Below are 13515 nucleotides of genomic sequence, written 5' to 3'. Positions count from 1 at the left end.
ACATTTAGCAGTCCTGAATCCTGGGCACTGGATGCCAGTGGTGCCTTCCCCACAGTTAAGGAGAAAACCAAGATCACTCCCACCCATTTTCAAAAGACCAATGGGACAGGACCATCCCAAGATGAGAACCAACAGAACCCCAAAACTTTATAATTCACCTATTAAATGGAAGAAAAGCCCTCATCATGTCCTAGTCTGCCAAAGTGCCTACGCTAGCCTCTCACTGGAGACGTCTCCCATGGGTGCTGAGCAGGAATCCTCTTATGGCCTCCCCACTCGACTCCCAACAGACCCTTCCCTCAATTGCCCACAGCAAAGGTGACGCTCAGCTGAAACATTCAATGAAATTTATTAAAGAGAACCATTTACTGAAACCATTAAAGAGAAGGGAATGACAAAACAGAGAGGAAGTTCTAATGACCACTACAGCCCGTAGGTCTTCGGGCCCCAACCCTCCTCCTGGGGTCCCAAATGAGGTGCCTCAGCTGCCCCCCATGCTGCAGCCCTCCTGCCATAGTCTCCCTTCCTGGGGGCAGCACGATCACCCTCTTGCCAGGATGCTGGATGCTGGCAATGTCCTCTCACTCCAGGCCATGTGGGCCACTACAGGGCCTACAGAGAGAAAAGTAGGGTTCCCAGAACAGGGAGCAGCCTGTCCCAGGGGTCATTGAATAGTTGTCCCGCTCTCGGGAGGCCTAGGTGGCTGGCAACCTTGAGATGATACCTAACGTCACCCAGGCCAGTGCAGGTGGCAGCCGTTTTCAGGCGTCCCTCACCTAGGCCAGGGCTGCCACTCAGGGGATCTCCCAGGTTGGCTGCCGGAGTTGGCAGGGGTTGGGGCTGGGGCTGGGGCTGGGGCTGGGTGTGGGTGTGGTGCTGCCATGGGCGGACACCTCTCCCCTCCCCATTTGGGGTCACACATGGTCATCTCGCTCACTTGAAAGGACTGATAGTGGTGGTCAGGGACCCCTGGGCATTGTGGGGACCCATGAGCTTGGTTTGAGCTTAGTGGGCCCCTCCCTTGGCCCTGCTCCCCATGTGGGGTGAGGTGGCTGCCCTGGCCTGGCCTCCCCCTTCCTCCAGGGCTCTGCTGCCCAAGAGGAGAGAGGGCCCTGGGCGTTCTGAGCCTATTAGCCCAAGGAGGGCTTGGGGGGGTTCATCTCCCCAGCCCCATCCTTTTTTCCTGACTCCTCCTAGATGGGCTTGAGCCCCTCCTCAGGGGGCTCCTTGGTCTCCTGGTCTCCTGCCAGGGCAATGCCCTCTGGTTCACCACAAGGACCTCTTGGGCCCACCCCAGAAGCACTGCCCATCTGGGCCGGGGTGGGGCCCCCGGGGGCCTCTGAGGGTCCTGCCTAATCTAGGCCTGCAGGGGCGGGAGCATTTTCATCTTCCTGAATGGCAGGGGAGGACTTGGTGGTCTCCTCACGGGCAGGGGCTGCCCTGGCAGCATCACGGGTGTCAGAAGCAGCCTCTCTAGGGTTGACTGTGCCAGGAACTGCCTCATCGGCCTCTTCATTGGCCGGGACAGCCTCAGCAGTGTCTTCCTTGGAAAGGGCAGCCTTGGCAGTATCTTCATTACCTGGGGAGGCCTTGGCTTCTTCTGCAGTGGCAGGGGTGGCCTCGGTGATGACCTCGTTGGCTGGGGCAGCCTGGGCAGCACCTTCGCGGGCTGGGGCAGACCAGGCAGTATCTTCATTATCCGGGGAGGCCTTGGTTTCCTGTACAGTGGCAGGGGTACCCTTGTTGATGACCTCGTTCACTGGGTCCACCAAGGCAGCATCTTCACTGTCTGGGGCAGCCTGGGCAGTGTCTTCAGTGGTTGGGGCATCCTGTGTAGCATCTTTGCAGGCTGAGGCACCCTGTGCAGCATCTTCACTGGCTGGGGCAGCCTGGGCAGCATCTTCACTGGCTAGGTCAGCCTGGGCAGTACCTTCACTGGGTGGGACAGCCCGGGCAGAATCTTCACTGTCTGGGGAGACTTCGGCACCATATTCATGGGCCGGGGCAGCCTGGGAGGCGGCTAGGTCTCCAGTGTCCACATGGGCCCCTTCTTCCACTTGGAACTGCTCACTTGTGCCTGGGGCGGCCTCTCACGCCTCAGTCTCCCGAATGAGCTGCAGCATCCCCAGGAAGCCAGGCGGTCTCCTCTCCAGACGCATCCTCCTCAGCTTGTTCTGGAGCGTCTCGTTGGGGCGGGCCCACATCAGCACCTGCCTGGTGCGCAGCTGGTCTGCGATGGCGGCCTGGATGGCCCCCTTCTCCATGGCCGCCTGCAGCAGGCCCTCCGGGCGCATCACGTAGGCAAAGAGAGTCTCCTTGGGCCTCTGGGCACAAGTCAGGAACTTCAGCCTTGCGGTCTTCCGGGCGTCCTTGTTACCAAATGCTTGCACCAGCGCAGCCAGGCAGTCCTGTGCAGGGATGTCGGGATTTTCATCCAGGAGGCCGCACATGAGATCCAGCGCTGGGCCACCCAAGCTCTCCACCAGCCTCCTCCTCCTCTCCCGTTCCGATATGTGGCGCCACAGGTACAGCATGTCGTTGGCATGGTCCAGCCAGCTCTCAAAAGACTCTTCTCCACAGCGCGGCTCTTCCGACCCAGAAAAGGGTCTCAGTTCCTAGTAGCCCATGCTGTCGAGCAGAGGATGCAAGGTCTCCCGTCGTTGCTAGGTCCAGGCTTCTTCCTCACCTGAAGCTCCTGCCCCATCCTCAGCTCCTTCCTCACCTGTATCTCCTTCCTCACCTGTAGCTCCTGCCTCACCTGCAGCTCTTGCCTCCTGTGGGGCTCCTGCCACACCCATAGGTCCAGACACACCTGCAGCCACCTCCTCACCTGGAGCTTCTGCCACATCTTCAGCTTCTGCTCACCTGGGGATTTTGCTGTACCTGCATATCACACCTCACCTACACATCCCGCCTCACCTCTAGCTGCTGCGTCGCCTGCCCTGCAAGGCACTGCTTGGCTCTGGGGCTGTGCAGGGAAATTGGGTCTATCTTGTGACTCAGAATCAGAGGCCTGGGCCAGGAAGATCACAGTCCAGGCACCTCTCTTGCTTGGTATTTGTTGGGGGACCAAACTTCGATTTAAATACTCAGCAAACTGGATCAGGGCCACGCTGGTCCCCAGCTCCTTTCTGAAGACCTTGCCCAGCACTCGGTACCTGCCCAGGGGCCACAGGCCATCCCGCACGGCCTCCTGGAACTCCTGGTCCTTGCAGTCGTCCGGGATGGCCAGGATGAGCATGGAGCGCTGTGCATTCAAGCCTTTCCAGCTGCACCCCAGTCCTGCAGCATCGCCAGCGCCATCGCTGGGACCAGGGGGGAGGGAGCGCGATTGGACAGGGGTGCACAGACTGTCGCCATCTCTTCCTTGGCGACCTGTGAGTGTAAAGGGGAGGGGGACGTTGGTTCCAGACAGCCCACCCCACCACCCCCCTTGGCCGCTGCTTGGAGCTCTGCTCCCGCCAGTTCGCCCCCCCCAGCCCCCACTGCTGCGGCAAGAGCTCCTCACTGCACCCCTCTCCTCTGCAGGGAGGCAACTCCTTTTCGACTTTGTGGATGCCCCTGTTCTGGCCATAGGCCATAGCAGCCCGAGCCTCTCCCACCGTCATCTGCATCCCGGCAGCCCAGAGCCCTCGTCTCCCCAGACTCCCGCAGCTGGGATCTCTCCCATCCTCTCTTTCCTAGCGCCAGACACAGAGCGCTGCAGATCCCTACTCTGACCCCGGCAACCTGGACATCCACTCCCGCGCCCCACTGAGTGGGGAGCCCCTGCCCCTTCCACCAGCACCTGCAGGTCTGCAGCTAGAGCCAGCCTCCTCGCCTGCAGCCAGGACCCCTCCCCTCCCCAGACCCCTGCAGCAGGGAGTCCCACCTCCCCTCCCTGACAGCACCCGACTGGGACCCCCCTCCCACCCCCACTGCCCGCCGGGGCAGTGATCCAGCCACTACCCAGGGCACCTGCGGTGATTCTGTGGTCCCGACCAAGCGAAGCCTCTGGTCACCTGCTCACTTTCTCCGACTCGGCGGGCGCTGCCACGCGGGGAAACACCGCCTGCGGGCTGTGGAGCCGACTCTGGAGGCCGCCTCAAGGCCCTGAAGCCCGAGATTCAGAAGAACGCACCTCAGCTGCTCAGCCCAGGGCTGCACCGCACAGGGGTCTCCCACGCCCTCTGTGCTAAGGCCAGGTGGGGTTCCCAGAAGCCCCAGGTAGATGAGGGAGAAAGGTTGGGGCGTCTCAGTGCAGGGCAAATGGCTGGACCAGGAGCTCGCGTGAGGAGGTGTCAATGTTGCCATAGCAATGGGACATGCCTGGTAAGGGCTTGATGCGGCAAGGCTTGGAGCCTCCAGAAGCAACAGGCATGTCCGTTGGCCCTCCAGCAACAAAATGGCCTCCATCAATAACTGTGGCAAATGGGAGGAGGCTGGAAACCAGGAGTCAGGGGGGTAGAGGAACCTAAAGATGGGTCTCCTGTGCCACTCTGCGCTCAGAGCCTGCCCTCATTAAGCCTGGAATCTCCACAACAGACACAGGTTTGCTGTTCCCATGCCAGGAGCCTCATCACACCTCTTTACAGTGTAAAGCCAGCCCACAAGCACCCTGGCAGCCATTGCATTGGAAAGGGTGTGGGCTCTGTGTCAGGTGACCTCCTAAAAGCCAGCAGCCTATACATATCACTGAAGCTCTGTGCCCCACAACTACAAATAGGATTTTTGCTACACTGTTCATGAGGGATATTTTTCTGTAACTTTCTTTTTTTACACAATCTTTTTGTCAAGGTTTAGTACGAAGTTTATCCTAGCTTCACAAAATGAGCTGAGAATTGTTCCCTGCTCCTGTGTTTTCGGAAAGTGTTTGTGTAAGATTGGTGATTTTCGTTCCTTAAATATTTGCTAGAATTTACCCATGAAATCATCTGGGCCTGGATTGTTCTTTTGTTGTGTGGGTTTTTTTGATAGTAAATTAAATGTATTTATAAGAAATAGGGCTATTTATACTTTCTATTTAATCTGTTGTCAGTTTTGGTAAATTGCTTTGTTTCCAAGGAACGTCTCAATTTTATCTAAGTTATCAAAATTATTGGCATAAGGATGCTCGTAATAGTTCTTCATTATTCTTTTAATATCTATGTGATCTATAGTGATAGCCCTCTGTCATTCCTGATATTGATGGTTAGTGTACGTTCTCTTTTATCTTGATTCATCTTGCTAGGGGTTATAAATTGTATTGCTCTTTTAAAAATGTTTAGCTTTGCTAATTTTCTCCATAGTTTGTTCTCTATTTCATTTATTTCTGCTCTTATTCCTAGTATTTCCTTTTTCCACTTTTTTTGGATGAATTTTGCTTTTCTTTTTCTAGGAACATTAGGGCATTGACTTTATGCCTTTGTTTTCTTCTTTTCTCTTTTTCTTTTTTCCTTTTTTTTTAATTTTTTGTTTATTGCGGTAACATTGGTTTATAACATTGTATAAATTTCAGGTGTACATCATTATACTTCTATTTCTGCATAGATTACATCATGTTCACCACCCATATACTAATTACAACGCATCACCACACACATGTGCCGAATTATCCCTTTCGCCCTCCTCCCTCACCACTTCCCCTCTGGTAACCACCAATCCAATCTCTGTCTCTATGTGTTTGTTTATTGTTGTTATTATCTACTACTTAATAAGTGAGATCATACGGTATTTGACCTTCTCCCTCTGACTTATTTCACTTTGCATAATACTCTCAATGTCCATCCATGTTGTCACAAATGGCTGGATTTCATCGTTTCTTATGGCTGAGTAGTATTCCATTGTGTATATACACCACATCTTCTTTATCCATTCGTCCTTTCATGGGCACCTATGTTGCTTCCAAGTCTTGGCTTTTGTGAATAACGCTGCAATGAACACAGGGGTACATGTATCTTTACTCATTGGAGTTTTCAAGTTCTTTGGATAAATACCCAGCAGTGGAATAGCTGGATCACATGGTAGTTCTATCCTTGATATTTTGAGGAATCTCCATACTGTTTTCCATAGTAGCTGCACCAGTTTGCACTCCCACCAGCAGTGTATGAGCGTTCCCATCTCTCCACATCCTCTCCAACACATGTTGTTTCCTGTCTTGTTAATTATAGCCATTCTGACGGGCGTGAGGTGATATCTCATCGTAGTTTTGATTTGCATTTCCCTGATAGTTAGTGATTTTGAACATCTTTTCATGTGTCTGTTGGCCATCTGTATATTTTCTTTGGAGAAATGTCTGTTCAGGTCTTTTGCCCATTTTTTAATTGGGTTATTACCTTTGGTTGTTGAGATGCATGAGTTCTTTATATATTTTGCAGATTAAACCCTTATCAGATGTATGGTTTGCAAATATCTTCTCCCAATTGTTAGGTTGTCTTTTCATTTTGTTGATGGTTTCCTTTGCTGTGCAGAAGCTTTTTAGTATGATGTAGTCCCATTTGTTTATTTTTTCTATTGTTTCTCTTGCCTGGTAAGACATGGTGCTTGAACATATGTTGCTAAGACCGATGGCGAAGAGAGTACTGCCTATGTTTTCTTCTAGAAGTTTCATAGTTTCAGGTCTTACATTCAAGTCTTTAATCCATTTGGAGTTAATTTTTGTGTATGGTGTAAGGTAAGGGTCTACTATCATTTTTTTGCATGTGGCTATCCAGTTTTCCCAACACCATTTGTTGAAGAGACTTTGTTTTCCCCATTGTATGTTCTTGGCTCCTTCGTCAAAGATTAGCTGTCCATAGATTGTGGGTTTATTTCTGGGCTTTCGATTCTATTCCATTGATCTGTGTGTCTGTTTTTGTGCCAGTACCATGCTGTTTTGGTTACTATAGCTTTGTAGTATATTTTGAAATCGGGGAGTGTGATACCTCCAGCTTTGTTCTTTTTTCTCAGGATTCCTTTAGCTAATTGGGGTCTTTTGTTGTTCCATATAAACTTTAGGATTTTTTCTTCAATTTCTGTGAAAAATGTTGTTGGAACTTTGATAGGGATTGCATTGAATCTATAGATGGTTTTAGGAAGTATGGACATCTTAACTATGTTAATTCTTCCAATCCAAGAGCACGGAATATCTTTCCATTTCTTTGTGTCTTCTTCAATTTCTTTCAGCAATGTTTTATAGTTTTCAGTGTACAGATCTTTCACCTCTTTGGTTAAGTTTATTCCTAGTTATTTTATTCTTTTTGTTGCAATTGTAAATGGGATTGTATTCTTAATTTCTCTTTCTGTTACTTCGTTGTTAGTGTATAGAAATGGAACTGATTTTTGTATGTTTATTTTGTATCCTGCAACTTTACTATATTCGTTTATTACTTCTAAAAGTTTTCTGGTGGATTCTTTAGGGTTTTCTATATATAAAATCATGTCATCTGCAAATAGTGACAGTTTCACTTCTTCCTTTCCAATTTTGATCCCTTTTATTTCTTTTTCTTGCCTGATTGCTCTGGCTAGGACTTCCAGTACTATGTTAAATAGGAGTGGTGAGAGTGGGCATCCTTGTCTGGTTCCTGATCTTAGAGGGATAGCTTTCAGTTTTTCACCATTGAGGATGAAATTAGCTGTGGGTTTGTCATATATGGCCTTTATTATGTTGAGGTACTTTCCTTCTATACCAATTTTATTCAGAGTTTTTATCATAAATGGATGCTGTATCTTGTCAAATGCTTTCTCTGCATCTATTGAGATGATCATGTGATTTTTATTCTTCATTTTATTACTGTGGTGTATTAATTTAATTGATTTGCGAATGTTGAACCATCCCTGCATACCTGGAATAAATCCCACCTGATCATGGTGTATAATCTTTTTAATGTATTGTTGTATGCGATTTGCTAGTATTTTGTTGAGGATTTTTGCATCGATGTTCATCAGTGATATTGGCTTGTAATTTTCTTTTTTTTGTGTTGTCCTTGTCTGGTTTTGGTATCAGGGTAATGTCGGCTTCGTAGAATGAGTTAGGGAGCTTCTCCCTCTCCTCAATTTTTTGGAGGGGTTTGAGAAAGATAGGTATTAAGTCTTCTTTCAGTGTTTGGTAGAGTTCACCAGGGAAACCGTCTGGTCCGGGGTTTTTATTTTTGGGGAGGTTTTTGATTACTGTTTCGATCTCCTTACTGGTGATTGGTCTATTCAAATTCTCTACTTCTTCTTGATCCAGTTTTGGAAGGTTGTATGATTCTAAGAATTTATCCATTTCTTCCAGATTGTTGAATTGGTTGGCATATAGCTTTTCATAGTATTCTCTTATAATCTTTTGTATTTCTTATGTGTCTGTTGTAATTTCTCCCCTTTCATTTCTGATTTTACTTATGTGTGCCTTCTCTCTTTTTTTCTTGGTGAGTCTAGCTAAGGGTTTGTCAATTTTGTTTGTCTTTTCAAAGAACCAGCTCTTGGTTTTATTAATTTTTTCTATTTTTTTTTTTTAGTCTCTATTTCATTTATTTCTGCTCTGATTTTTATTACTTCCCTTCTTCTAATTATTTTGGGCTTTGTTTGTTCTTCTTTTTCCAGTTCCTTTAGGTGCATTATTAGATTGTTTATTTGAGATTTTTCTTGTTTGTTGAGATAGGCCTGTATTGCTATAAACTTCCCTCTTAGAACTGCTTTTGCTGTATCCCATAAATTCTGGCATGTCGTATTTTCATTTTCATTTGTCTCCAGTTATTTTTTGATTTCTTCTTTGATTTCTTCCTTGACCCAGTCATTGTTCAGTAGCATTTTGTTTAATCTCCATGTATTTGTGGCTTTTCTGATTTTCTTCCTATAGTTGATTTCCAGTTTCATACCATTGTGGTCAGAAAAGATGCTTGGTATTATTTCAATCTTCTTAAATTTATGGAGACTTGTTTTGTGATCAATCTTGGAGAATGTTCCATGTGCATTTGAAAAGAACGTGTATTCTTCGGTTTTTGGATGGAATGCTCTGTATCTGTCTACTAGGTCCATCTGTTCTAGTGTGTCATTTAAGGCCAGTGTTTCCTTATTGGTCTTCTGTTTGGATGATCTATCCATTGGTGTAAGTGGAGTGTTAAATTCCCCTACTATTATTGTGTTACTGTCTATTTCTGCTTTTATGTCTGTTAATAATTGCTTTATATATTTAGGTGCACCTACATTGGGTGTGTAGATATTTACAAGTGTTATATCCTCTTGTTGGATTGTTCCCTTGATCATTATGTAATGCCCTTCTTTGTCTCTTTTTACAGTTTTTGTTTTAAAGTCTATTTTGTTTGATATGAGTACTGCTACCCCAGCTTTCTTTTCATTGCCATTTGCATGGAGTATCTTTTTCCATCCCTTCACTTTCAGTTGGTGAGTGTCTTTATGTCTGAAGTGTGTCTCTTGTATGCAGCATATATATGGGTCTTGTTTTTTTATCCAGTCAGCCACCGTATGCCTTTTAATTGGAGCATTTAGTCCATTGACGTTTAAAGTAGCTATTGATAAGTATGTACTTACTGCCATTTTTTACCTTTTTTTTTTCTCAGTGTTTTAGTAGTCCTTCTCTGTTCCTTTCTCCTTCTTTACAGAATTGATGGTCTCTTTAGTTTGACCTCTGTCTGAAAGCTCTACTCTTTAACTCCCCTTCTCCCTCCTTTTATGTTTTTGATATCATATCTAACCTCTTTTTTGTGCATTTGTATCCATTACCCTCTTATCATAGAACTAGATAATTTTTCCTATTTGTGGTCTTCTCTTTTCCCCTTAATTCAGTCCCTTTAATATTTCTTGTAGCACTGGTTTCTTGGTGACAAACTCCTTTAATTTTTGCTTGTCTGGGAAATTTTTGATCTCTCCTTCCATTTTGAATGATAACCTTGCTGAGTAGAGTATTCTTGGCTGTAGGTTTTTTCCTTTTAGCACTTTAAATATATCGTGCCACTCTCTTCTAGCCTGTAACGTTTCTGCTGAGAAGTCAGCTGATAGCATTATGGGGTTTCCTTTGTATGTAACTTGTCTTTCTCTTGTGGCTTTTAGGGTTCTCTCTTTATCTTTAATTCTGGACATTTTGATTATGATGTGTCTTGGTGTGGGCCTCTTTGGGTTTATCTTGTTTGGGGCTCTCTGTGATTCCTGTACCTGGATGTCTGCTTCCTTCCTTAGGTTAGGGAAGTTTTCATCTATTATTTCTTGAAATAGATTCTCTGCCCCTTTGTCTCGCTCTTCTCCTTCCGGGACACCTATCACACAGATGTTAGTGCGCTTGATGTTGTCCCAGAGGTCCCTTAGACGGTCCTCACTCTTTTTAATTCTTTTCTCTTTTACCTGTTCAGCTTGGGTAATTTCTTCTAGTCTTTCTTCCAGCTTTCAGGTCTGTTCTTCTGTATCCTCTACTCTGCTTTTGAGTCCTTCTAGTGAATTTTTCATTTCCAGTATCGTATTCTTCATTTCTGATTGGTTCTTTTTTATATCTTCCATTTCTTTGTTGACATTCTCACTGAGTTCATCTATTCTTCTCCCCAGATCAGTGAGCATCCTTAACACTCTTAGTTTGAACTCTCTGTCGGGTAGGTTGCTCATTTCTGTTTCACTTAGTTCCTTTTCTGGGGTTTTGTCCTGTTCCCTTACTTGGAATGTATTCTTTTGCCTCCTCATTTTGCCTCTTTCCCTGTGCTTGTGTCTACATATCAGGTAGGTCAGCTACGTCTCCTGCTCTTGGATAGGTGACCTTATGTAAGTGATGCCTTAGGAGGCCTGCAGTGTTCTTCCCTCAGTTCTCATTGTTCCAGTGGTGACCCCTATGTGGGTTACGTGTGTCCTTCTGTTGTAGCCTGTTTGCTCTCCCTGTATGCGCCCAGGGAGGCCGAGTTATGCTCCTGGTCAGCTGTTGTAATGCTCAGCTGTTTGTAGTTGTTGTAGGCCCTTCAGTCTCTTTATCAGGTGTGGGGAGACCCAGCACAGTTGGCTGCAAGTTCTAATACCACATTTGTGTTGCAGTATTTCTTTTAAGTGAGTAGGGCCCCAGTGTGGCAGGTTGTTAGGCTCGGGGGCTTATAATTGCTATAAGCCTTCAGCCTTTAGTTCTCTTGTCAGCTCTCTGAGGATTGCAGCTCAGTGGGGCTGGCCTCAGGCATGGGAGCACCCAATTGTTTCAGGCTTTGGAAGGTGGGGCAAAACCCCTATGTGGGTCTTTGAGAAGCACAATTCTTCTGCAGCTGACAAGCCCTGCCACCCACAGGTCCACACACACAGTCAACACAGTCCTGCCCCATGTGCATGCCCTGACCTCCTGAAGTGGACCCAGTCTCTCCACGGTGAGAGCCCCACACACTCCACCACTGACCCACACTCTCCACCTGCTCCTTGTGCATGCCCTGCCCCACTGAAGTGGGCTCAGTTGCCAGGCTGTGGAGAATCCAGTCACCAATCTATGCAGGCCCACAAGTTGCCTGAGGGCTTGTTGTTGGGTGGGGCCAGTCTCTAGGGTGGGCTGCCTGCCCTGGCTGAGCTGGATTAAATCGGTGCTCTAGTGGGTGGGGCAGACCTGGGCTAGCAGGCCACAGGGAGAACTCCAATGGCGTCTGTGTCAGCATGCCCACACCAGGCCACAACAATGGCCGCCGCCAATGTCCCAGTCCCTGGAGAGGTCTCACCTCTCACCGAGATGCCCTCAGGGCCTATCAGGTGAGTCTCTTTTCACCAAAGCACTATGCACCTTTCTTTCTGGTGATTTTAGGTTGCTTTCTGAAACGGGTGAGTTTGCGCCTGGGCCCTTTAAGAGCCAGTTTTAATTTCTTTGTGAACCAGTTTTTCTGGGGGTACTCCCCAATGTTTTAGTAGCAGGCAAAGTCAGATATTATGCCGCTGGTCTCGATTGTGCTGGGTCCACAAAATGCCCCCAGCGGGGGCGCTCCCAGCTCAGGGCCCTGCTCCTCCAGGGAGGCTCGTACCTGTAGGCTGCTCCTGGGCAGCTGTGAGGCGCTGCGGCTTGTGAAGGTGGCGTTTTTTCTCTCCAGAAGGGAGTTTCTGCCTCTTCCACCTCAATTAGGATTGTCCTTTGTTGCAGGAGTAGCTCTTATCCAGTTTTCAGTTCTGTCTCAGGGGTAATTTTTCCACAAGTAGTTGTAAATTGGCTGTGTCCACGGGAGGAGGTGAGTTCAGAGTCTGCCTAGGCCGCCATCTTGAGTTCTTTCTGTTTTTTTCTAGTATAAGCATTTAAAGCAATAAATCTTCCTCTAATCACTTTTTTAGCTACCTCCCACTAATTTTGATGTTTTATTTTTATGATTATTCCATTTGAAATATTTTCTACGTTGCTTTGTGTTTTCTTCTTTGACCCATGGGTATTTAGAAGCGTGATTTTGAATTTCCAAATATTTGGAGATATATTCTTGTTATTTATTTGTAAGAGGACTCCACTTTGGACTCAGATGATTTATTATGTAAAATCTCAGTCTTTCTAAATTTGTTGAGACTTGTTTTATGGCCTAGCATTTGATCTAACCATGTGAATATGCAATGTGCCATTCTGACGGGCGCGAGGTGATATCTCATTGTAGTTTTGATTTGCATTTCCCTGATAGTGATTTTAAACATCTTTTCTTGTGTCTGTTGGCCATCTGTATATCTTCTTTGGAGAGATGTCTGTTCAGGTCTTTTGCCCATTTTTTAATTGGGTTGGTAGTTTTTTTGTTGTTGAGATGCATGAGTTCTTTATATATTTTGGAGATTAAGCCCTTATCAGATGTACGGTTTGCAAATATCTTCTCCAAATTGTTAGGTTGTCTTTTCGTTTTGTTGATGGTTTCCTTTGCTGTGCAGAAGCTTTTTAGTTTGATGTAGTCCCATTTGTTTATTTTTTCTATTGTTTCTCTTGCCCGGTCAGACGTGGTGTTTGAAAAGATGTTGCTAAGACCGATGTTGAAGAGCGTACTGCCTATGTCTTCTTCTAGAAGTTTCACAGTTTCAGGTCTTACATTCAAGTCTTTAATCCATTTGGAGTTAATTTTTGTGTATGGTGTAAGGTAAGGGTCTACTTTCACTTTTTTGCATGTGGCTATCCAGTTTTCCCAACACCATTTGTTGAAGAGACTTTCTTTTCTCCATTGTATGTTCTTGGCTCCTTTGTCAAAGATTAGCTGTCCATAGATGTGTGGGTTTTTTTTTTCTGGGCATTCAATTCTATTCCATTGATCTGTGTGTCTGTTTTTGTGCCAGTACCATGCTGTGTTTTGGTTACTATAGCTCTGTAGTATATTTTGAAATCAGGGAGTGTGATACCTCCAGCTTTGTTCTTTTTTCTCAGGATTCCTTTAGCTATTCGGGGTCTTTTGTTGTTCCATATAAATTTTAGGATTCTTTGTTCTATTTCTGTGAAAAATGTTGTTGGAACTTTGATAGGGATTGCATTGAATCTATAGATGGCTTTAGGAAGTATGGACATCTTAACTATGTTAATTCTTCCAATCCAAGAGCACGGAACATCTTTCCTTTTCTTTGTGTCTTCTTCAATTTCTTTCAGAAATGTTTTACAGTTTTTGGTGTACAGATCTTTCAGCTTATTCC

The 13515-nt window shown here is 46.2% G+C and overlaps 1 protein-coding gene across 1 annotated transcript; it reads right to left on the bottom strand.

Moving 5' to 3' along the window:
- Positions 1-1352: 1352 nt before the first annotated feature.
- Positions 1353-3303, bottom strand: LOC131400405 (paraneoplastic antigen Ma6E-like). Its single transcript, XM_058535138.1, is given in 3 exon segments — positions 1353-2607; positions 3159-3274; positions 3277-3303. Coding segments are annotated over 3 exon segments (1398 nt in total).
- Positions 3304-13515: the final 10212 nt, after the last annotated feature.

This window comes from Diceros bicornis, chromosome X (assembly GCF_020826845.1).
Source record: "Diceros bicornis minor isolate mBicDic1 chromosome X, mDicBic1.mat.cur, whole genome shotgun sequence".
Classification (NCBI taxonomy): Eukaryota; Metazoa; Chordata; class Mammalia; order Perissodactyla; family Rhinocerotidae; genus Diceros; species Diceros bicornis.
The sequence above is the reverse complement of the archived record's forward strand: the minus strand, read 5'-3'. Positions and strand labels throughout refer to the sequence as shown.